This window comes from Arvicanthis niloticus, chromosome 15 (assembly GCF_011762505.2).
Source record: "Arvicanthis niloticus isolate mArvNil1 chromosome 15, mArvNil1.pat.X, whole genome shotgun sequence".
Lineage (NCBI taxonomy): Eukaryota > Metazoa > Chordata > Mammalia > Rodentia > Muridae > Arvicanthis > Arvicanthis niloticus.
In genome coordinates this window covers 57,823,843-57,850,393 of record NC_047672.1, presented here as the reverse complement: position 1 = coordinate 57,850,393, position 26,551 = coordinate 57,823,843, and the positions used below count along the sequence as shown (strand labels likewise).

Here is a 26,551-nt window from a genome sequence, read left to right as displayed (position 1 = left end):
AGCCAATAGGGAGGGCATCTGCTTACAAACATGTTCTAACTGGTTCCACAATTCACGAGGCAGTTCTAAACACACAACACCGACTCTCGCAAAGAGTTCATTTCACTTTTAATTCTGGATCAGAATTAGAGGCGAACAGAGATTCTCACAGACATGAAGGATCTTTTTAAATAGTTGGACTGGTGCTGGAGAAATGGAGTACTGAGCTTCCGCCACTATCTGACATCAAAGCAGCTAAGTTGGCGTTTTAGGAGCAAATCTAGCCCGTCCACACCTCAGGTGGACGAGCAGCCGCACTCCACCAATCGCAAAGCCAGGGCTGGCTCCAGCCACCTCTCTACGGACAGTGCCGTTTTCATCTCATTACAGTTCGCTACAGTCCTAAAGTACTACTGTATACTTACTGAATAAGGAGGTGTAGGCAGTGAAATTTTAGAAATAAGCTTTACTATATGTCCGTTTCTTTTGTGAGTAAAATGAAAAACAGAGGTGTTGATAATTACTGAGTTGCTGTCATCCAAATGTTCAGACAGAGGAAAAGGATATGGCAGAGGCACTCGAGATTCAACTTCATAGACATCTTCCTCCTTCTCTTCCAACCAAGAGCCACTGAGCTGGCCCGTGGCCAAATAGGTCCTGTAAGAATCCATTCTAAATAAAGCTGCCGAGGTTCCCTGTCTGCTACCATCCGTTCTTCTCTTAACTACATCCTAACTACATCACAGAGTTCCTGTTTACTTATTCAGAGATCCCACACTGGCACTAAGTTTTCTTTTTAATACTAATGAGTAAAATGAATTCATATAAACTGAACAACAAAAGATACAAAAGTTCAGCTTAAAAAAACCCTCAAAAGTTCAAAAAAGTTTATCAAGTCAAAAAACACAAAAGCAACAAACAAATAAATAAATAAATGCAACAAACAAACAAAAATAGTCCCAATTAGAATAATTAAATCCTTGTCAAATGAAAGAACAAAATTATAAAGATCTAATTAGCCTAGCAATAGAACGGCTCTCAATATCCAAGGTATCTGTAGTAATAAATAAGCCTTCTACGCAGATCCTGGCAGGCAAGGTCAGCTTGTAAATCTCCATAGCAGCACTCTTGAGAAACACAGCTGAATGACTTTCCCTGGCTCTTTAAGCCTTGAGATTCAAAAGGAAAAGCTCCTCTGAACTGAGCTATTTAAATAACTTGCATGCTGAACCAAAGGTCTAAGTCAGTGTCCCTGAGGAACTGAGCAGAGGGTGTGGTGAAATGTCTGTGCCTGTAGGTGAGCCGACAGGTGGACAGTGAGCACGCCCCCACAAAAGCCTGCCAAACAGGATCCAAGTTCCACATCAGAGCTTTGGAAGGGTATTTAGACAGGTTTATAACGCTGTGAAAGATAAGCTAGTGTTTTCCATCCCACTAAAAAGTTGCTTTAAGAATATAAAGCAGAAAGTATGCTTGTGTTCATATTATTAATTCAAGTCTGTCAAACAATCATTATTTCTGAATAAAACTGGCTGGTATTTCCTTATAAATAAGACATTTAAGAAGTCACTGGCTTATAAATGTTTTGGTTATAACCCATTTCTACAATTTCTAGAATGTACATTAAGGAAAACACTCTTTGTATTATATATAAAACTTGGCAAATACATGGTCTATAATAACCTTTGAACCCTGACTAAGATGTTAAGGCCCAAGTTTTAAATAACAGCCAGTCTCTGTTAGCTCCAGAAACTTAAGCAACAGTGAGTGAAAAACAGCTCAGAATTTTAAAAGATACTTAACTTACTTAAAAAATATTCTTGATAATTAAATAGATTCTCAATTACGAATTGCTTTAAATAAGACAAATGGGAAAACATACACTAAAGCAAGCAGGTAATATCATCAATTATTTGTTTTATAGTCATTCTAATTACATAGTCTGTGCTGGGATTCAAATTCTTCCTAGTAAACTAGTAAGCAAGGCAAAAGAAGGGGGTAGGGTGTGGGGAGAGGCAGAGTGACAAAGAGGGATAGAGGGAGACTGAGATTCACTTTCCACAGGAAGCCCTGAAGCCTAACCGTGATGTTTGTGGTTGGGAAGTGGTGAAGGAGGGGTCTTTACATTCTGGTTATTGTTTATTACAGATGCTTATAGCATCAAGTTAGTCAGAGATGTCTTATTACCTACCTATACAAGATGGTGGAATAATTCCATTGCTGCTGTAGTTAAATGTAATTTCACGTTTTTCGTGTGTGTTGCATGTATATGTAGAGCCCAGAGGTGGAAGTCAGGAATCATCCTCAACTGCTCACCTATACTATTTACTGAGGTACAGTTTCACCATCAGACTTGCCAATGTAGCTAGTGTTGCTAGCCAGCTTGCTCTGACAGGTCCCCTAGCTCTGTCTTCTGGGATTGGAATTACAAATGAACCACTAGACCCACCCTGCACTTCTGTGACTTCTCAGGATCGCAGTTGTGATCCTCAGACTTGTGTGATTAGTGGTTTTAACCACTGAGCCATCCCCTTGGTCCTACATTTACATTTTATTTTATTTTTGTTTTGTTTTTATTTTTAAAATTTTTTTCTTTTTCTTTTTTTTAAATTTTCTATTGGATATTTTATTTACATTTCAGATGCCATCCCCCTTCCTCACTTCCCCTCCCTAGAAAACCCCCATTCCATGCCCCCTTCTCCTTTTTGCTTTTATACAATTATTTTTTAATATTAATCAAATGTTTTGTAAGTTTGGTAATGGTCAATCAGAAGTGCAATCCAATACCCAACCTAGATATATCAACTATCTTTGACTGGTGGAGACACGTGAACATCTGTCTCCATGTTCCCCCCCCCCCTCTCTTTCTCTCTCTCATCACCTAGCTTCTCCTCTCCTTCTTCTCCTCTCCTTACTCCTTCTCTTCCTCTTGGTACTCCTCCCACCTTAGCTCCTCCTACATATCACCCTTCCTATTAAAATAAAGCTTTTCTCTCAAAATACAATTAGAGCATAATTATGCCAATTTGTACCAGTGAGGTACAAGATAGTCCTAATACCTAGTCCATCATTTTGTTAGCTAACCAGAACCTCTGTTATCTCTCCTAACTAAAACACTTAGTTCTGAACCTGGCTTTTTCCTTGGCTTTAGAATGAATGTCAGCTGAAAACCATCCACTCAAATCTTTTCTCTGACAGCTTCCTGTCTTGGATTCTAAGAAGAAATTGAGCATCTTTGGAGTTACTCCAGTTGTGGTGAGACAGCCACTAGGGAAGAATTGCCTCTTTCCATCTACAGACAAATTACTGTCCAGAAAAGGACACACTTGCAGAATAGTCAACTGATTATATCTGCCTAGACAGAGTAATCAGCCCTTAATAATTCTGCAGCACTAAAGTCTATCAGATGATCCTGGGCCAGAAGGCTGAAGATCAGATGCTCCAAAGTTATGTAGTATAGGGAGTGTCCAGGTGTTCAGCGGTCTCTATAAATTGGCTAAGTTTTAGAAGCTATGGTTTGTGTTTCCCATAATTTTAGTTAACTCGGCCATTCTGGATTTCTGATGGGGTTGAAAACTTATAGTCTCATAGCCAATCCTGGCTATTTACCTACATTTACATTTTAAAAGTGTGGAACCAGGGTGGAACATTGTTCTCTGCCTTACTTCCTGAGAACCTGAACCTGGCTAGGATGCTTAAGTCAGTAAGCCCCAAAATTCTCTGTCCAGGCTCTCCCCAAGCTCCATGATTACAGGAGAATGGGGCCATGCCTGGCTATTCACATGGTCACTAGAGATCCTAGCTCAGGCTCTATCTAGAGTGTGGGCTCAAGAGCACTCATTTACTGAGTCTTCCCTCTCTACTGGGCCTTTAATGAGGGTTCATAAGATACAAAAGTGCCCAGTGTAAAAATTCTTCCTTAAAATATTCTTCCCTTATTTTCTCTGCATGTTAGTTTATTCTGATAATCTGGCATTCTGCTTCTCTCCTTTGAAGAAAAAACAAAACCATGAAGGTAAAAAAATATTCTTTATATATAGTAACTCTTAAGTCAGGGTAGGAATTAGCAAACGGGTAAGAGATAAGAGGAAGAATATATAATAGATTAATGTTTAGTCACCAGAGAGTGGAATTGTTTGAAAGGATTAGAAGGACTGGAAGTGTGGTCTTCTTGGAGGAAGTGTGTCACTGGAATTGGACTCTGAGGTTTCAGAAGCCCATGTCAGTCTCCAGCTCTCTCCCACACTTTGCTTGTGGAACAGGATGAAGCTCTCAGCTACTTCTCCAGACTATGCTTCTCTGATGCCATGCTCCCTGACATGACGATGATGGACTAAGCCTCTGTAAGTGAGTCACCAACCAAAGCTTTCTTTGTTTGCTGCCTTGATCATGGTGTCACTTCACAGCAACAGAACAGTGACTGAGTCAGTAACAGTGCATACATGATGACATGCTCTATTAGTCCTTGTTCAGGACGAACACCCTCAGTTAAAACAGTTCAAAATATGCTCTATTGCTTTTGCCTGTTTTTAGAAGCAGGCATACCTTGCTTCTACTTATATAAAAAAAGTCTATACAAACCATTTTTCATTTTTCATAACCAAGGACTCAGATTAAGGTAAGAAACCACACACATTAGGGGCTGGAGAGACAGCTCCAGGGATAAGAGCACCTGTTGCTCTTCCAGAAGACTCTCCAGTTTGATTCCTGGCACTAACACATATGTAACCCCAGTTTCCCGGGAACCTCTTCCCAACTCTGTGGGAAGCAGCAAACATGTGGTACACTGCCCTCAAGGTCAACTGCCTGGGTGTAACTCCACCTGACTGTGAGCTGGGCACCCACCACACCCCACTACTTCAGTCCATCCTTAGCAAAGGGCTAAAGTGCTGGCTCTAAAAACTGAGAACTTCAACATCCAAAGATGAAAACAATTTCTATGTCCTTTAAGCAATGAATATGCAATTGGTACATTTATACAATGTAGTATTTCACAGAAATGAACAATATCGACAACAAAAACCCTATCATTACAGATAACACAGAGCAATCAAGTCATAGGCACAGTTTATGGCAACTAAAGGTAGACTTGAAAGGATACATAAATATGATTTCATTTATGACACTCTTACAAACAGGACACCTAAGTAAGGAACAGAAGCTAGTTTACAAAAGGCAGGGAGTGGAGATGACCGACTGTAAAGAGTAGAACCAGGGCACACTGGGGTGATGAATTATGTTGTACTGTCACTTCAGTGTGGGCACATGCAACTCTTGACTGGAAGAACTGTCCACACAGAGTTAATTTTCTCATACTTAAAGAACTAATCACCATAGGAAGACACCAAATGAAAAAAAATTACAAATGGAGTCTATCAGGGATGAGGAGGGGCATGTGAGATGACATCCGTAGCTGAGGACCTACTCACAGTTTATGGCTGCTAAAGGGAAAGTCAGTTTTCTTTAGGGGTGTGGCCTCTGGTAAGCTGATCATGTTCCAATGGATAGTCCCACACCCATGTGTATATGAGCAGCACTAACTGAATTGTTTGTTCGAGGGCGTGTGTGTGTGTGTGTGTGTGTGTGTGTGTGTGTGTATGAGTAGTCAGATATTTTAGCAGGAAAATGGTATCAAATGTCTGTTCTAGAGCTGTTCCTGAAACAGTAGTATGATGGATGGATGGGCAGGAGGCTGGTGAGGCAAGAGGTACCAAATGTGGAAACACGGGAAACTCAGAGCATTCCAGCTGAGAAATGACAGAGGCCAAGCTCTGGCAGGTGGGGACTGATGTGCAGTGTTTAGGAATCTAACAAAAGTTGGTAGAATCCACTGGAGAAGGTGCATTGAAGATGAAGGTGTGCCTCCGGTCTGAATCCGTGACTTGTGAGGCTAATGGAGGAATATGTATCATCACTAGCATAAGATTTGTCATTTGACTCAAATGGTTTGTGTTTGGTTAGAATTATCCTTGTGTAATTTCATAACTTGACAGTCATAGAGGGAGTATGCCCTGTGTATGTGTGTGTGTGTGTGTGTGTGTGTGTGTGTACATGAGTGCACTGTACTGCTTGGTACAGGACAACAGCAGTACTTGCGCAGCCTTTCTATGGGTCTAAGGTTGTTCTTAAATGAAAGATTAAAAGCTCTCAGTGACTCCACACCTCATAAACAATTAACAGCGTTCTCTATGATCTGGCTTCTGCACCACTCCAAACCTTTTCCACACTTCCTTCACACTTTGTCCCAGATACACTGGTCTCTTTGTCAGCCACACCACATGGCCTTCATACCTGTTTCTCTATGGAAACTTGCCATTAACCCGCCTGATGCTCTCGCTCATGTTACTATTTTATGCATACATGTTTGCCTCCATGCATTTCTGCACCGCTAGTGTGCCGGGTTCCCAGAGGAGGGCACCGTGGGAGGGCAGCACATGCTCTGACTACCCCTCTAGCCCTCACTTCCTTAATGTGTTTGCTTATTATGTTATCACAAAAGCCCATCCTTTATATAAAGTGCTCCATTTCCCACCATGCTCTACTTCATGTTATGCCTCAGCAGTTATCTGATATAACACCATTTTATTTATTACTGGCCACCATGTTAAATAAGCCCTTGAAAATGGGAATTTTTCCATTTTGTTTGTATTCATATCCAAGATCCAGAAGAGTAACTGTATGAAGTAGGTACTCAAACAATGAGGGGAGGTGAATGACTCATGCCCAGTATCGAGCACCCAGACACCCAAGTCTGCTCTCTCCACTAGGTTCAGGTTTCCTGAAGAGAACTAATGGCCTGCATTTCTCTTTAAGTGCAAGCAGAAAGACACCACGCCACTGTCTGCCCATTCTATTTCAGAATTTGTTTTAATAAGTGCAAGACAACAAGATCAAAGGGAACTACTCCAGTGCGGAGGAGAAAAGACGGATGGGACAGCAAAGGAACACCAGCTCCACCTACTCTGCAGAGAGCTTACTCTGTGCACTTAACTCACTGTTACATGCATTCACCAGGTGCCAAGTAATTCAGTTACTACTGATGACATTCTCACCCACAGTTAGTAAGATGAACTAAGTTCAGTTGAGAAGAAACCTGCACAAGGCCTGTATTCACACTGCATTAAAAGTAGAATTCACCCACGAAAGACCTCAGTTCTACAACTGCTTACAGTGGATCCCAACAGTTACTTCAAAATGTTATATAGAAAATAAGGGTACTTGGGAATTAAGGAGAACAATGTGGCACTAGACAAACAGTCTCTAGGTCAGTGGGCCTTTAACTTCAGCATGCATCACAATCACCTAGAAGACCCAATAGAGCACAGGCTGCTGGCTCTCAAGCTTGGAGGGCTTGGGCCAACTGAGCATGTGCAGCCCGCTCACTAGGGGCTGTGGTGCCACTGCTCTGGGGTGTCTCTGCCAGAGTGACAGCTGTGCTCACAAGGCTGATATCTGTTTAAAGGTATTTAAAATAAGACAATGCAGCCACTGCGAAGCAACATAGCACTGGCCTAGCATTTCAACAATAAATAATATGAGAAATAAAATGAGAACGATCCCGACCATGCTGTGGTCAGGCTCTGCTGCACCTCCCACGCCCATCTCTTACACAGACGACTGTTCTGAGCTGTGGACTTGGCCTGGGGAGCTGAGTGCTTCAGGCAGATTCACACTCTTGGCTGTTGAGGGGAGACAATCATGAGGAGGCATGGCTATGGCCGTCCATTAAACAAGCAGCCTGTGGGTACTACTGACCACTTGTGAATTACTCACCCCTTTCTACAGTGGCTGTCAAAACACACAATACATACTGCACTAACCAGGCAGACCAGACTTTATATCAACCTCACGCAAAATTTATAATGTGAGTGACAGTCAAAATATCCAAGTCAAAAATATTTAAGAATGGTCAAGAAAAAAATGTATTAAGAGTTCTGCTCTTGGAATGACAGTGTGCACAGGCTATGGAGTTGGAAAGAGAGATTCCAGAACTATGTCTGAACAAAGACGGGGAAGAGACGAGAAGGAGAAGCTTAACCAAAACCAAATTAGTACAAAAACACCACTATTAAATTTGAAAAATAAAGAAGTTTAATAACAAAGTACATGTTACCCAAGTTAAACATTAACATGGTAGCAATAAGCAAAACAAAAGAATCAAGATGACATGGCAATTCAGTGTAAAACCATACTGTACAATATCCACCGAACATAGGATGATTATAATCCATATGAATTCAAGCTTAACAGTGCTGAAAAGCAACCACTTTAACTTATGAACTCATCCAGGCGACAGGGGGAGTCTGCGAAGTGGCTTATGCATGCGCCTCTGAAGGGAAACCCATACCAGGCCTTTAGCTCACTTGAAGACTAAAAACATTAAAAATGTATCTGTGTAAAAAATGTCTATTTTCTTAACTACAGAATTTCACATTATGACACAGCATTTAGGATGTCAATTCTTAAGTTAAAGTCTCCTGAACTTTGGCTAAAGATCAAACTCTTTGATCCTAAATATAACTTACTGCCTTGTTAAATGAGTAACACAAGTAAAGCTGGCTTTTATTGGTGCCATTTTCTCTTTAGCTGTTTGGATGGTGATAAAAAAAAAATCACCCTGGGTTTTGGTGTAAGGTGGGATCACCAATGTGATGTGTACCAAATGTCCTGCAACTGGAAACGGATAAATATTTAGATTTTTACAAACACTATTAGCCCAGCTATCCTACTACAGCAACCGCTGAATATTCCAACATAGCTGAAGCTCAAGAAAATGACATTGAAACCAATGCTAGGAAAATGACAGAGGTCCTTACAGAGGAAATGAATAAATCTGTTAAAGAAATCCCAGAAAAACACAAATAGACAATGGGAAGAAATGAATAAAACCCCAAGAAAGCCAGAGAAAAAAAACAAACAAACAAGTACAGGAAAGAATAAAACTATTCAAGATATACCCTACCACCACCAACAACCACCACCATATAATAGGAATAACAATCATTGGTCATTGATATCTCACAATATCAATAGCCTCAATTACTCAATAAAAAGACAGGCCAATAGAATGGATGTGAAAACAGGAGCCATCATTCTGTTGCATCTAAGAAACACACCCCAACATCAAAGATAGACATTATCTCAGGGTAAAGGGTTGGAAAAATGGTTTGCCAAACAGACGGAGCCAAGAAGCAAGCTGGTATAGCCACTTTAATATCTAACGAAATAGATTTTTCAACCTAAATTAATCAAAAGAGATGAGGAAGGATACTCGATGCCCATCAAGGGAAAACTCCATCAAGATGCCATCTACATTCTGAACATCTACACCCCAAATACAAGGGCACCCATATTTGTAAAGGAAACATTATTAAGGTTTAAATGACACATTGAAACTCACACATTAATGGTGGGGGACTTCAATACCCCACTGTTACCAATGGACAAGTCACCTAGAAAAAGAAAAAAACTAAACAGAAATAATGACGCTAACAGATATTATGACCCAAATGTACAGAACAGGTATCTCCAGAACCTTTCACCCAAACACACACACAAAAAAATGCCTTCTGTACAGCACCTCCAGAACTTTCTCCAAAATTGACCATACACTCAGTTGTGAAGCTGTATCCAAACGGACAGCCATGGATTAAAGCTAGTTTTCAACAACAGAAAGCCTATAAACTCATGAAAACTAAACAACTCTCTACTGAATGGCCACTGGGGCCAAGGAAGAAATAAAGAAATTAAAGACTTTCTAGAATTCAATCAATGAATATGAATGTGTAGAATTTACAGAACATTTCATATAATGGTAGAGTTAAAAATCTGTTTGAAAAAAAAAAAAAAAAAAAAAAAAAAAACTAACAATAGTCTAGATAACCTGACTGTTAAAGTAACCATGAAATTTAGAACTGAAAGACTCCATTAACAGAACACATCACCCTTTACCAACTGAAAAGCATACAGTGTCTGATTAAAATAGAACCTGCATTTATTTGTGTGCTTGTATACTTAGTTTCAGGACTGGGGAGTGCACTCTCACAAGCCCTGTAAGCACTTGACCTCTGAGTTATTTTCCTGGACCTTTTTCACACCATTTTTTAAAGGCAGGGTCTCATTAAGATGGCCAGGCCTGGTCAAATAGAAGGAATCACTGGTCTGTTTTGCTAGACCCAACTTGAACACAATCAATTATTAAGAGGAAGCCTGGCCTGTGGCATCTATTATCTGTGGGATAATGGAGAGAGTCATTAAATCATCCAGGGCCGAGCAGGAAGTCTGCATTAGCCTCCGCAGAGACTACCACAAGACAAGAGGTTACCTGACTGTTGGTTTCACTTATGGCTTCTAGGAGTTTTCCAACTGCTGCTTGTAGCCGAGAGCTGATGTTCAGTGTAAGTTCTTCATTTTCAGGATCTATTACAGGCCCAGCAAAACCACTCCTCGCAAGCCGCTGTGACAGCTCTGCTCCTTCCTCGGTGACTTTTGACCAAATGCTGTCGTGTGTTGCTATGGCAGTTCCAGGATAGGAGGGTATGGACCCATCCATAGCTAGAACAGTAGTAAGTTAGAGGCATAAATTAATCATTTAAAGTTACAACATTAAGAAACTGAAGATACCAAGTCACACTAAAACTTGAATCATTACAATTTCAAGGTCTTTAAGTAACAACAGAGTGAATATGCAAAGCAAGAGGATTAGATAGCAAGATAGATACAAAAGGGCAGTGCTGTGCAGAAACTTGGGTTACTCTGAATCTTTCCTTTGACGGGAAAATGATTTTTTGGTGCAAGGGATCAACTCTGGAGCTGTAGTGTATACACCCTGTACTACCCCACACTTACAGCATAGAATAGCTGGCTAAGAAAAGAGTGTCAAGTGGTGTCTGGAACATGATGAGGACTCCTAAGTAACAAGATCTGGTTCCCAGTGCAATAAGGCAAACACGTAAACAAGATGACAAGATGCAGGGGAACTGACTGGGGAGGTCTAGTGCTTGCCACAGGAACACGTAAGCACCGTCATACTTGGCTGGGGAAAGGACAAAGGAGTAAAGACAGGAGGACCTGGGGGCATGCCGGACAGCCAGTCTAGCCAAAATGGTGATACTACAGGTTCAACGAGAGACCTTGTCTCCAAGAGTAAGGTGGAGAGTGACTGAGGAAGACTCCCCGTTTTGATTTCCAGTTCTAGAGAAGCACACGCTGTCCACCGCCATCACCCCACACCCCATCTTCCTATGCAGTGGAACACTCCAGGTTCGCTACTAAAGAAGAGAGCAGGAGTTTACATTTATTTAAGACCAGACCTTCTAACTCTTGAGCCTATTCAGAAGTGACTGATTTGATTTGGTGGCTCACTGAAATGCACTAAGATAATTTCATTATGTGCCATGTTTGCAGTAGTATGATGGCAAAAAAGTATAGACTAATCTACTATTCACAGATATATATATATATATATATTTTAATGTAAGGATCAGTAAGCTTACCAAGGCAGAAGATAAACTTCATTTCCTATAAGGCAGTGGTTCTCAACCTTCATAATGCTACAACCCTTGAACAGTTCCTCATGTTATAGTGACCCCCAACCATAAGATTATTTTCATTGCTACTCTATAGCTGTAACTTTGCCACTGTTATTACTGATACTGTAAATATATGATATGCAGAATATCTGATACATGACCCCTGTGAAAGAGTCCCCCCAAAGGAGTCAGGACCCACAGGTTAAGAACTGCTACTCTGAAGTCTTGCTGTCCTAAAGCCAAGACATGAGTACTTATCACTGACACCTAATATCACACTCGTCCAGGACAGCATGCTAGAGCCATAAAATCAGATGCAGCTTGTCTTAGCATTTCCACTAATCACCTCTACTGAACAAGATCACTGCTGGCAGAATATGAGAGTGTGTTCTAGGGCACGATTTTAAACATCCGCGGTTTTTGTTAAATGACTGTATACATATGACTGTTCGCTTGCATTGTATATATGTGTAACGTGTGTGCCTATACAAAGTTGAGCACTGGTGTAGATGCTAGGAACCAAAACCAGGTCCTCTGCAGGAACAGCAGGAGTTCTAATAGCCAAACCATCTCTCCAGCCCTCAAATATTTGCTCTTAGATATAACTTTATATAATTCTAATCATTGGCATAGCAGCTAATATAATTTTTAATTTGCATTTTATTCTCCACATTAAAAAATGCACTACTAGTACTGTTTTATCTTTATATTATACTATGTATTTAAAACCAAATACCATGACAATGGGACAGTGGGACAAATACTTGAAAAGTTCAAGATGATCTTGGGATTCAAAACGGTATACAATGTATCCCAAATGGTCCAGTCCAATGGATATATAGCATTTGCTAAATCAAATGAAGCAGTCTAGGAAATCGATGATCATTTTGTAGATGCTATGGGAGCAAGCGCTTAGGAAACAAAAATACTCTCTGTGATATCTTTATCTGGGGAACTGAATCCATTCTAGTGACACTTTTCTTTTCATAGGTCTGAAGAATATGATAAATCTGAGGTAAAGAGAACAGTCTGATATGGTAGAAACACTAACAAGAATGTGTGGAGACATATGGGGTGAAGCAGGACAACAGTTAAAAGAAGGTGACTGGAAGGTATGTGGATATAAACTGTTAACTGTCCTAGGTTTTGTTGAAACTTTGGAGGTTTTGCTAAAGGTTAAAAAAGGTCAATCATATTTTAAATAGAAGGATAATAGTGAATCTATATACCAGAAGCAAATTTTAAAAATACATAAAAACGAATAGGCTGGTTTAAAGGCTATTTCAATTACCCAGTGAGGCATGATAAACTATGATGTGGAAAGGATGAAGACAAGACGAGGGGAAAGGACACAAGCTGGACACAACTACGTGCAAAGGCAAACAGGCAAGGCAGGCAGAGAACTAAGCAATGCCTCTGGGCTTCAGGTCATCCTTACTGAAAGCAACTGTGAAGAAACATATGACCAGATCAAAACGAGTCTGTGCTGTGGGCACAGAAATTACTCAAGAATAAACAGGATGTGTACACCCACAGACAATGTTTAAGTTTGGGACTGTAACTTTTAAATCTTTTATTAATGTGAGAGTTGAAATACTTGAAGTGTATACATTTGGGGTAAAGACAACATTTACTGAGAAAGAAAAGGAGTCTCATAAATATAAGCTAACAAAAAATCCATTTTAAAAAGTCATAAACAGAGCATTTTAAAAGGATAAACTTCAGTTTCCCGTGAGCAGCACTGAGAAGATGGTATGGGCTTCCCAGTTCAGTGGAGGACAGTAATGTTACTTCAGAACCAGCACTAAGGTTGATAAGAACACCTGAATTAGTCAACTCTCTCTCTCTCTCTCAGTGTGCTAATGCTTACTCTGGAGGGCAAAGCTGAGAAAAACCAACACGTTAAAAAAAAAAAAAAACACACACACCTTAAGCAATATGAAGACTGCAGCAGGACTTGTGTACAGGAGCAATTGATGAGAAAAAGACTGAAGATACTGAAAACACATGGGAGCAAAGCCCAAGCATGAAGCACAGAGGCCATGTAAAACAAAACACAGTGCAACAGTCATGGCATTCCAGTGTTTCTGGAACAGCTAATTCAAAAACTTAGCCCACACCCATTAGCTTTTGTTTCCTGGTTTGATTTTAGGTTTTAGGCAGGGTCTCCTCTGTGTAATAGTCCAGGCATAGAGGGGCGACCTTGCCTAAATTCTCTTTGTCTGGGCCACATACTGCGTTCAAGGCTAGTCTGGTACGCAAAGCACAACCATCTCCAAATAAACAAACGAGGAAGGAAGGAGGCAAACGTGTGAGTTATTAAATGTCTTCAACACCAGGCTGAATCTGGAAAGAATCAGTGCTTCCTCATTATCATTGGCTACTACTGATATACAGCACAGAGCTGTGCCAAAGGTAGCCGTGGTAGACAGACATTCACTCCTGGCTTCCCAGCAGAGGGGACCGTCCTCTAAGACATTTCAAGGGTAAAGGACACTTACAACACAGCCCTGGGAACCATTTCGTCAAGTGACGGACCACTCTCTCAGACTCAAGTGAGTCCACATTAGCTTAGCCCTGGCTTTCAGCTTCATAACAAGATTATTCTCACAAGGAAGCAAATATTAATGAGTCAATTATTTATTTTTTCAAGTGTTAGCAAGTTCATACCTGTTTAAAATCTAAACAAGTTCAGACTTGAAGACTGAAAATAGGCCACATGTGTGGCTACAAAAAAAAAAAAAAAAAAAAAGCCATATATAAAACCGAAGAGTAAAAGTCACTCTGTAATCAGATCAAAATTTAATTGTTGTTATATCAAATGAGACATTAATGCTTCCATCCAGAAATATGAGAAAATTCTAGAGTAAATTCTAACATACAGAGCACATTACTAATACTGTAAAACAAGTAAGTAATTGGGGTTTATGACAAATTCAACATTTTAAAATCATGAATTGTTTTAATTCAATATATACTTAAAAATAAAAACTGGATCTGTGAGAGCTCCTTAGTAATACTGATGGCTACATGAAATTATTAGCAAGACCAACCACACTGCTAAACACATCCAATGTTAGCTAGAGAGTCCACAGGCAGTGATGCCAATGCTAGCACAATCATCTCTGAAATGACACGGTACTTGTCTGTGGACTTGACTTCCCCTGGAGACCAGTTAAATAATATTCTGAGGACTTATGTAAGACACATATAAAGCGTTTTAAAGCAAAGTATCAGTTATGTTTCCATCTTGCCTTGTGGGAATTCTGGTGCTTCCTGTTAATCGTAAGTTGAATTACCACAGAGTAGGGGCAGGGCAGACAAAGTTCCGTTAAGTTTCTGACGCTCAGGACATGCTATAGAACTCAGCTGGGACACTTGTCAAAAAGAAACGACTGCTAGGTTATTTTAATGGACATACACACTTCTCCTACACTGACAGTTTTCAATGTAATTTAAAAGAGAAGAACCTTAAAGGATCATATGTCCTTCCAGGTCTACCTTCTCAAAGTCAATAAACACCTGCACAGTCTTCTGTGCTGAGTGAAACTGCAATTTCTCTTTGTAACTTTCGCACACTGTTTGGGAAGTGATCTTGCTGCTGCTTGCTGAGTACTGCAGTATCCATGGCAACTGCTGACCGGAGTGGGTCTGTAGTTTACAGGCCGTTTCCTCAGGGAGTTTCTGACTGTAGAAATCAATATGGAATCAGCTTTACTAGAAGAACAGTACTCCCTAGATGGCTAAGTAAAACCAGCTCATTGTTTTATTTGTTCGATTAAACGTTTTTACATGTTTCACGTATGATCTTGTTCTCCACACATCGGGATCCACACATAGTGAACAACCTATGTCTAGGGCTTGTGCAGGAGGAAAGCTGGTCTGAAAAGTCAATCGACCAAGAAAGCTTAAAAATCATTATTATTTCAATTCTTATTTTACTAAAAGCATTTTAGAGATTATCTTTAGACTCAACTGAGGTGTTTTTAAGTTAATTTTATTTAAAATTTTAAACCAAGCTTTCCTCTGAGGTAAGAAACACACTGCTAGTCAACCTGCAATTAAGCAACCCATCTATAATTGGCTATTTTCTTGTTTCTCCACAGGAAGCTCAGCAAGCTGAATGTTCTCCAAAGTTACAAAGCAACACTCTGGGGGACCTGCCTCTCATTGGGGAGAAGGCTTAGTGAGGATAGAAGCAAACTAGATTTAACCTTCTATTCCAGGATTTCAGACACCACAAGCAAGGTGACAGCACAAAGCCACGGGAAGCAGCGAAAGAAAGTCAAAACTTAGTCTCAAATGCAGACAAGACACAGTCTGCTACACTTCACACTTTTTAAAAAGCAGAATGGAGCTAACAGAGGATAGCCCAAAGATAAAACAAACATAGGGTTTATAGAAACTTGTTTTAACCTTTCCAAGTGGTGCTAGAGTCCTAAAATGTCTTCATTTTAACCTTTTTTTAGTTTACACATGATTGTGAGTCCTGAGCAGTGACTCAGAATTATTTTTTTATCAGAAGACAAGGAAAACAGGCAGTGTAGTAACCCTGGGTATGTATGATGACAGCCCTGAGGCATCCATTTGCAAATGTTATACAGTAATGTTGGTTAAGAAAAACAGCTTCATGGTCATTGTGTGTGACAGTCCATTAATGTGCGACACTGTGTATGACAGTCCAGAAAAGCTCAGTATTTTCCCTCATGTACATTTGTATAACCTGGGAGTGCCCTGAACTGAGCCTATGCTGAAGACGGGAATTATTTCAAAAGCAGACAGAACTATTACCTCTTGCACACTCTTCTTGTACACACGTTGTAGCAGATGCCTCTGCTTCTGATCTCCAAAGCAGGCTGGTAGCTGGCTGACCTTTACTGGATCGGTCCAGAATCCCAAGAACATGGCGGCCGATTGTTTCTTCAGCAGCAGATGTTGTCGTCACAACGTCTAACAAGATCTTCAGAAGTCTATTATTGGCTTTTTTAAGAGCGAACCTGTACAGAAAAAGAATCATTTGCTAAAATGTTTAATTAAAAAATAAACAAAACACACGGCTATTATGTCAGTCTGCTTTATAGAAAGAAGCAGGTGGTAGTGGTGCACTTTTAATCCCAGCATTCAGGAGGCAGGGGCAGGCAAAGTTTAGCCAGCTTGGTTTACAGAGCGAGTTTCAGAACAGCCAAGGCTACACAGAGAACCCCATCTCAAAAAACCAAAACAAAGAAGAGGAGGAAGAAGAGGAAGAGGAGGAAGAAAAAGAGAAGGAGAAGGAAGGAAAAGGGGAAGAGAAGAAGAAAGAAAAAGAATGCTTTATAACTGAAAAATATTTAATCCTATTAAAATAATCTATAATCATACTACAATGAAGTGCTTCTAGTTTTTACTTATTTTAAAACTTATAAAAGTAACTGTGGTCTTCTGTCAGCTCTATGTAGCTTATAATTTTTTAGGCATGCATTTTATTGACCCAAAAGAAATCAAGTCACTAAGGTTCTCAGCTAATGATTAAATTAAAAAAAACAAAGTTAGAGTGTGGTAGATCCAAGCATATGTAAAGTATTGAGCTGCTAATACTTTTTACGGTTACTCATACAGGTATTCTGTATTTCATCCTTAAGTGTCTCAGACAACATACTTTAAAAGTAAGATTCTAAAAGCCCACAATGAAAATGTGGCACTGACTTTACAACTTCTAACAACGAATGCAATGCCAAAATCTAAACAAGTCAAATAGGCACAGTTCTGTTTTAAAAGACCAACAGTGACATTTCAGCCTGATAACACCAAAGCAAGTGTCACAGGCCTTTACAATTGTTTATTTACTTTAGAGACAAAACTAGATCTAGTTTGACACATCACACTCATTTCGGCCAAATGAAGAGAGAAAATTTTTCAACGAAACAGAAATAAATTATGTCTTTCTTTTTAAAACAATAAAAGAGTCATTAATCTATTGATTCACTTGATTTCTTATTTATTTACTTTAAATGAGGTGACTGGTTAACTCTCTTCTGAAATGTCTTAGCATTCAGACATAATCATTAGAATTAAGGTAAATTTATATATTTATTTTTATTTATGTGTATAGGGATGTGCCTGTGTGAGTTTGTGTGTGGCACATATGTGCAGGAGGTCTCTAGAAGATGACATTGGATCCCCTGGGACTACAGGTACAGGCTGCTGTGAGCTTCTAATGGTGGGTTCTGAGAACTGAACCCAGGTCCTCTGCAGTAGTGGTCAGTACTCTCAACCACTGTGTCATCTCTGCAGTCCCAATCAGTAAAATGGCCATTCTCTAGATTTCCTTTCATCCTCTATCTTACTCGTAATATACCTATTTTTAAATGAGAAAAAAATGAGGATTATCCTGGATCAAGTGTTTTCATAAAGTTTATTTTTACTGTAATATGAGCCCTTTAAAACTGTGTCAAAGTGTATTTTCATAAATGATGATTGAAAGATAACCTCCTGAATCTTAATTGCTTAATTCATCAGAAGTGGTAGATCAGCAAACTTTATACTTAATAAATATAGACAGAGGGCAGACTTCTGTGGTGGAGGTTCCTTGGCTTACGAGAGCTTTGTCTCTCAACTTTACACTGCAGGAGAATATTCCTAAGCCCAAGCTGCCCGCTGTCTGCTGCCTTCCCAGGCACATGATCTACCTATTTTAGGATTCGGTAATAAATGGAGTTGTTTTCCTTTAGTAGTTGTCAAGCAAAAGACAGGCTTCTATTTTTGTATCTAGATCAAGTTATCTACTTACATAATTAAGAATATTAAAAATAAGACCAAGTAACAGAAGTAAAGGCTTTTACTTTCTTAACTTATACTTAAAATTTGTTCAAGTGTAAAATCCCATGATTAAAAGAATATTAAATAATTTTTACTTTAAAAGTTCATTAAACTTATATAATGGTTTAAAACAAGGATGAATCCTCACTCTATCAAACTCACCATAAAAAATTCTAAAAACTAAATACATGATTTATAAAATATAAATATTATAGTGAAAATTTTATTTTGTAAAGTTCATTTTATATAAACAAATAAACAAATGAACCAGTTTATTTTATATTGCCATGATAGGTCTAATTTTCATAGACTGTCTTTCTTGTTTGAGTTCCACACTGACTGTTGCACACTAATGAGCCACTAGAGAAGCCAAAATCTTCGAGCCAAATTCCTTCATGTGAGCTCAGGAAGGAGATCAGGAGGACACAGAAGGGTGACAGTCACAGAAATTGTTAGTAGATACTAGTTCTAATTTTAAATTAAAGAAATGATGTTCATTTGAACAAAATAAAATGCAAAACACTGCCTTTCTAAATAGCCTTTAAGTTAACATTGGCTATCTATTCTCATAGTGTTAAACATTTTCATATAATCTCTGTGATGTCCAAGTAAGGAACAGTTCTATTGCCATTGGGTGTTTAATTTACTCCTCTATAAAACTTGAATATGGATTAAAGGTTCTTATGTGTTATACAGCTAATGCAAAAAGAAACTAAATGTAAAGTATTCACCATATCATTTTCTTGAAATACCTAATACTAAATGAATGTCTTAAAGTTAATGAAAAAAATAAGACACAGACATAAAACTCACTAATAGAAATGATTTTAGAACACAAAATAGCATTATGAAAAATAAAGTTAATTAAGAAAAGCCCAATATTCAACAACAACTGAAGAGAGTCAAGATCAACATCTAATACAAACTGAAGTGCATGCAAAAGATTTTTAAAAAGTAGTCTAAGTAATGATAAAAAAAAAAGTCAATCCTTCAATACTATTACCTATATGGTCATATTTCATACATCGTACTACTTTTAAGACAAAGTACAAAAGTACAAGATAAATCTCTGACATCATTACAGAACATTACAGTGTTTTAGCCTCTGCTGAACAAGTACACACTTTATACCTTTCATTGGACAGGTTTATATCGAGAGGCACGTCTTCAGGTTTTCTCTCCAATGTCTTGTCTTTTAATGTCTGTTCCTCAACTTCTTGATCGTCATTTCCATCCTGTGTAAGTTGGTGCAAAGGCAGAGAGGACAAGACAAAGAGAAAACCCGTCATCTTAGAAACGGCAAGTCACACTTCTATAGTGGTATGAGATGAAACAGAAACCTTTGAGCATGATGTAGACACTGCTTGAAATAATGTTTAACTCCGTGTTATCAAGAGATTAGCATTATCAAGAAAAGATAAAACATTCTGATGCACAGATGAAAAACATGGAATGGGTTCAAAGGAATGCATGCTGTCTACTGTGACAGTGAAATCTGTTAGGCTGCTGCACGGTGGAGCGGCAGTTGCTGGTACTCCACCAGATCACATTACCAGCAGAATGCATGGCATTCCTACTCCACCTACCTTCCATGGGAGCAATCACAAACACATGACGCTCAGCCCCTAGAAAATGCTATCACACACGACAAGGAAGACAAACAAATCCTACTGCGCTGTGGAGCCATGCGCCTGGGTGAGCCAAAGTCCACACTACCTGCGTTTGCACACTGCTGTCACGCAGCTCAGAACACAGTTCCTTTCTTCCAGCTAGAGACAGCTGCTTTAGTGCTTCCAGCTCCTCTAACAGAACCCTTTCTCTCTCTGAAACCACGTGCTCAGTATCTATGGAGGATTTCTAAAGAAGAAAAAAGGTCGTGAGAGAATACTGTTGGCGATAGAAGAAAACAGAAACATTCGGCAGATTTCTTTTAACCCGAGGAGAGCACAGGCCGTTTTGCAAACTGTGATTCAGATCCCATTATAAGGGGTTAAAAGGCATATATAAAATTCAATGCAAAATTTGAAACTGTAGAAAAAAGTTAATTAAATGTATAAAATTCAGGAATTTGTACAGTTTAATTAATACTCTTACGTCAAATTTGCATTGAAAATTCAGAAGTCTGAATTCACAAAATACAATGAAGAAAAGCAAAACTGAATTCTCCAATGATCCCTAATGTATGCTCCAACCCCAAATTTGCCATTATTTTATATCTGAAGGAACCCAAGTCAAGAATTCTCTATTTTTCCTTTTAGTATTCCAAATTAAATTTAGAGTTTTCAGATGAGCTTTTCTGCAATGATTTTGCAAGTATATTTTATATAGCAACCAGTAAGAATATAGCTCCCAAATACCAAAGAAAGTGTAAATTTAGTTGGGAAAGGGTTAAGAATATTATATAAATTTGCATTTCTCAAATCAATGAAAAGAAACGTGCCACCCCAGATTTCCAACTTTGATTCCCAAGGTGATTAAAGATAGTGGGAGTAAACCTGTGAGCTGCTAGCTGGTGGGCTCAGAGGTGAGCCTGCCTATGGACTGAGAGAACTACAAGTGCAGGCACCGCAGCACAGGCGGTCTAGCTGAGCAGCGCCTCTGTGTGCATCTTCTGCTACTATGTGTCAGTGCAATGATTCCCATTGTACTCTCCAGTCCAGAAGGGAAACTGCATACATGACGTCATGACGATGAACACTATGAATCTGGATCGGGTTTGCCCTCAGGTTCTAAAACTGCAGATGGCGTGTCTCTAATCTGTAACCATTTTCAGATCCGGCAAAATAAATTTTAAGTTTTAAAAAAGGTTACAAAGTTACATAAAGAACACTGTTATTTTAGATGGGGGGAGAAGGGCTTCTGTATGCCAACCTGAGTTAACTGCTCATTGAGCCTCCTGATCTCCTCTTGCAGCTGCTCCTGGTCTTCTCGTTGCCTCTCCATCTGTTGCATATGGGCCTGCCTCAACATTTCCGTCGCCTGCTGATGCTCTTCATACTGCCGTACAAGTTCTTGCCGCATATCCTCCAACTGTTCATTTAAGACGAGCTGTCTGGAAGCATCCATATTTGACACCAACACCTCATCATGGATCTTTATCAGAAAAACAAAAAGTTTGACCACACATGAATTGTGAAAATGTACCACTATTGATATCTTCATAGAATGTGAAAGCAATTCTATTACACCCACAGGGCTCCTAATTTTTTTTCATTATTAAATAAAGCCCATCCATTTCCATCTATTAAAGATAGCTAACTGTTGAGGAAATAATTTTATTTGTGAGTACATAAAGAAAAAGAGACTTAAAAGCTAAAGAGTAAAATGCATTAAATTATTGTTTTAAGTAAGTGGCGATTTCCTATATGTTCTTGTACTTAACTGGACAAATCTTTCAGTCATAGACTTTGCTAAATCACAGGATAATCTTTAACTGAAACAAAGTTAAGACAATTGTAACTTACAGGATTTTATTGATTAAACATTCAATACAATGCTTTTATTGCATCCTTATTTAATTAATTAATGTCTGTACATGGGTATACACACAACTCTGTGTGCGTGTGTGTGTGAGCATGTGTATGTGTGTGTGTGCGCATGTGTGTGTGTGTGTGCAAGCATGTGTGTGTGCGTGTGCGTGCATGCATGCGTGTGTGCGTGTGCATGAGCATGTGTGTGTGTGCATGTGTGCGCATGCGTGTGTGCGTGCACGTGTGTGCGTGTGTGTCAGAGGACAACGAGAGGAAGTCAGATGTCTCCATCCATCACTTGAGTCTCGGACTGAACTCTGGGGGTCAGGCGTTGGGACAGGAGTCTGAGCCACTGACCCACCTCACTGGTATGTACAATGTCTGTAAAGCAAACAGACTTTGTTTTCTTTAATTAGCATTACTGTCATTTAACTATGTGCTTTATCATTGATAAACTACAAAGTGAGGCATATGTAAATGAGCTGACCTGATATTGGCTTCTTTCTTAAGCAACACTTTTGATAATGTACTCATAGTGAAGAAACCATTTTTTTGTTTTTACAAATTTTTTGCTTTTTAAAAAAAATCCCCAGGAGTCATACTTACAGATTTTCTCACTATAAATGTTTCATCTTTGGAAAATATTTCTTCTGAAATAGTCAGTCCATGCTCTTCTGACTCTAGTACATCATCAGGATTATCATGACTAGACAGAGGAACTGCTTTACTGTATTCTCCTAACTCTTTGCTAAGCGGTTTAAATTCTTCTTTAAAATTCTTGTCCGTTGCCTCAAGAGTCTGAAGACCAACTTGACATTGTGCTGTGATGTCATTTTGAGAACACAGAGCGTGTGCTTGTTCTGACTGGATAGCGTTTTCTTTCCCCTCAGATAGTCTAGAGAGTTCAGTCTGTTGAGCAAATGCTATACTCATTGATACGATGACCTAAATGAATAAAACAAACAAACAATTCTTAACCAGCAGCTGGAATTGAACAAGGAAATTAATACTTAAGACTATATATATCTTAAAAAGCCTGTAGTCAACCCATACCCAACACTGATTGGGTGACCAAGAACCTAAGACTACATAACCTAGGGACTTGGGTAAAACTAAATACTACTGTTCTAAAAACAACAACAATAATAACAACAACAAACCAATAGCAAAAATATACCCATAAACATGACCTGCAGCAATAAAATGACCCCTAGATATTGTGCTACACTCACTATCAGTGCCCTGCTCAGCCATCACCAGAGAAGCTTCCTCCTGCAGCAGGTGGGAACAAATACAGAGACCCCCCAGGACAATCTTACACAAAGAATGAGAAATTTTGGAACACTCAGTCCTAAACAGATGTCTCCATCAAATCCCTCCCCTAAGGAGACAGCTATATCAAGCTCCTATCAGCATGCACTTCTTGGCATCCACAATAGTGTCTGTGTTTGGTGTCTGTACAGGAGATGGATGCCCAGGTGGCACAGTCTTTGGATGGCCTTTCCTTCAGCCTCTGCTCCACACTTCGTCTCTGTATTTGCTCCCATGAGTATTTTGTTCCCCTTTCTAAGAAGGACCCAAGCCCCCACAGTTTGGTCTTCCTTCTTCTTGAGCTTCATGTGGTCTGTGTGTTGTGTCTTAGGTATTGTGAGCTTTTGGGCTAATATCCACATATCAGTGAGTGCATACCATGTGTGTTCTTTTGTGATTGGATTACCTCACTCAGGATGATATTTTCTAGTTCCATCCATTTACCTAAGAATTTCATGAATTCATTGTTTTTAATACCTGAGTAATACTCCATTGTGTAAATGTACCACATTTTCTGTATCCATTACTCTGCTGAAGGACATCTGGGTTCTTTCTAGCTTCTGGCTATTATAAATAAGGCTGCTATGCACATAGTAGAGCATACGTCCTTGTTATATGCTGGAGAATCATTTGGGTGTATGCCCAGAAGTAGTATAGCTGAGTCCTCAGGTAATGCTATGTCCATTTTTCTGAGGAACTGCCAGACTGATTTCCAGAATGGTTGTACCAGCTTGCAATCCCACCAACAATAGAGGAGTGTTCCTCTTTCTCCACATCCTCACCAGCATCTGCTAACACCTGAGTTTTTGATCTTAGCCATTCTGACTGGTGTGACAGAAGCTTGATATAGATGTCTCCTGAGAGGCTCTGTCAAAGCCTGATAAATACAGAGGCAGATGCTCGCAGCTAACCATTGGACAGAGCACAGGGTCCCCAGTGGGGTCCCTAATGGAGGAGTCAGCAAAGGACTGAAGGAGCTGAAGGGATTTGCAACCCCATAGGAACAACAATAACATCAAACAACCAGACCCCTCCCCCCAGAACTCCCAGGGACTAAACATCCAACCATATGGAAGAACCCATGGCTCCAGCCACATATGTAGCAGAGGATAGCCTTGTCGGACATCAAAGGGAGGAGAGGCATTTGATCCTGTGAAGGTTCAATGCCCCAGTGTAGGGAAATTCGAGGGCAGGGAGGCAGAAGTGGGTGGGTGGGGGAACACCTTCATAGATGCAGGGGACGGGGGGGGGGGGATGGCATAGGGAGTTTCGGGGGGGGGGGAGGGACAAGGAAGGGGATAACATTTGAAACATAAATAAAGAAAATATCCAATAAAAAAAGGAAAAGAAAATCCCTCCCCACAGAGGTCAAGGAACTCTGCCAGAGAGGACAGAATGAGGTAGAACTATTCCTAGTTTTCAGAGAAACCACCAAACTTATTTTCAAAGTGGTTGTGTAAGTTTGCACTCCCACCAGCAATGGAGAACTGTTCCCCTTGTTACACATTCTTGCCAGCATATGCTATCTCTTGAGTTTTTGTTTTTTTTTTTAATCTTAGCCATTCTGATGGGTTTAAGATAGAACCTCAGAGCTGTTTTGATTTGCATTTCTCTGATAACTAAAGACTTTGAATATTTCTTTAAGTGCTTCTTGACCATTAGAGATTGTTCTGTTGAGAATTGTTTAGATCTGTATGCCATTTTTATTGGGTTATTTGGATTGTTGGTGTCTTAACTTCTTGAGTTCTTTGTAAATTTTATATATTAACTCTCTGTCAGATATAGGGTTGGTGAAGATCCTTTCCAAATCTGTGAGCTGCCCAATTGTCCTGTTGACAGTGTCCTTTGCCTTACACCAAAGCTTTGTAGTTTCATGAGGTCTCACTGATAAATTGTTGGCCTTAGAGTCTGAGCCATTGGTGCTCTATTTAGGAATTTGTCTCAGGTTCCAATGAGTTCAGGTTATTTCCAGCTTTCTCTTCTACGAGATTTAAAGTATTCAGTATTATGTTGAGGTCCTTAATCCACTGGGACATGAGTTTTGTGCAGGGTGATAAGTATGGACCTATTTTCATTCTTTTACATGTAGATATCTAGTTAGTGCAACACCATTTGTTAAAGATGTTTTCATTTTTCCATTGTATGGTTTTGGCTCCATTATCAAAAATCATCTGTTCATAGGTGTGTAGGTATATTCTTGTGTCTTCAATTTGATTCGATTGATCAACCTGTCTGTTTCTGTGCCAATCCATGCATTTTTTTTTTTTTAAATCACCATTGCTCTGTAGTATAGCTTGGTCAGGGAAGGTGATTCGACCCATAGTTTTTTTTTCTTGTTCAAGATTGTTTTGACTATCCTGGTTTTTTTGTTTGTTTTTCTATATGAAGTCAAGAATTGCTCTTTCAAGATCTATAAAAAGTTGTGTTGAAATTCTGATGGGGATTGCATTGAATCTGTAGACTGTTTCTTTTTTTTTGGTAAGATGAACATTTTCACTATGTTAATCTACTGATTCATGAACATGGGAGATTTTTCCATCTTCTGATATCTTCTACAATTTCTTTCTTCAGGGACTTGAAGTTCTTGTCATACAGATCTTTCACTTGCTTGGGGTCAGAGTTATATAATTTGTGGCTATTGTAAGGTGTTGTTTCCCTAATTTCTTTCTCTATCTGTTTATCATTTTTATAAAAGAGGGCTACTGATTTGAGTTAATTTTGTATGCAGACACTTTACTGAAGGTGTTTATCGGTTATAGAAGTTCTCTGGTAGAACATTTGGGGTTGCTTATGTATACTATCATGTCATCTACATATGGCAATATTTTGACTTCTTCCTTTCCACTTAATCTCCTTTACTTGTCTTATTGCTTTGGGTTGAAGTTCAAGAAATATATTGATGACTGGGTAGGGAGAGCATGGGTATCAGTGTCTTGTCCCTGATTTTAGTAGAAGTGCTATAGGCTTCTCTCCATTTAATTTGATGTTGCATACTGCTTTGCTGTACATTACTTTGATTATGTTTAGGTATGTGCCCTGTACCCCTGATTTCTCTAATACTTTTAACACAAAGGGGTGTTGGATTTTTATCAAAGGCTTTTTCAGCATCTAATGAGATAATCATGTGATTTTTTTTTCTTTCGGTTTGTATGGTAGATTACTTTGACGGATTTTCATATACTGAACCATCCTTGCAATCCTGAGATGAGCCTACTTGATCTTGATGGATGATGTCTTTGATGTGTTCCTGGATTTAGTTTGAGTGTATTTGGTTTAAGAGTATTTTTACTTCAATGTTCATAAACAAAACTGGACTGAAGTTCTCTTTGTTGCCTCTTTGTGTGGTTTATGAGCAAGGAGACTGTGGTCTCGCAGAATAAGTTTGGCAGTGTTCCTTCTGTGTCTATCTTATGCAATAGTTTAAGGAGTATTGGAATTAGCTCTTCTATGAAAGTCTGGTAG

At 39.2% G+C, this 26,551-nt stretch overlaps 1 protein-coding gene across 6 annotated transcripts in view; it reads right to left on the bottom strand.

Moving 5' to 3' along the window:
* The window catches only part of Akap9 (A-kinase anchoring protein 9), a 142,505-nt gene that overhangs the window by 51,931 nt on the left and 64,023 nt on the right, over positions 1–26,551 (bottom strand). For 2 of the 6 annotated variants that reach the window (XM_076913077.1, XM_034519015.1), the window contains 6 exons: positions 22,385–22,723; positions 21,180–21,401; positions 20,025–20,165; positions 19,440–19,543; positions 16,302–16,507; positions 10,304–10,533 (listed from right to left, as the gene is read on the bottom strand). In XM_076913077.1, the coding sequence (XP_076769192.1) occupies positions 10,304–10,533; positions 16,302–16,507; positions 19,440–19,543; positions 20,025–20,165; positions 21,180–21,401; positions 22,385–22,723 (1,242 nt within the window). Of the gene's footprint in view, positions 1–404; positions 666–10,303; positions 10,534–16,301; positions 16,508–19,435; positions 19,544–20,024; positions 20,166–21,179; positions 21,402–22,384; positions 22,724–26,551 lie in introns of those variants that run through there. The other 4 variants (XM_076913076.1, XM_076913079.1, XM_076913078.1 and 1 more) reach the window with 4 other exon arrangements.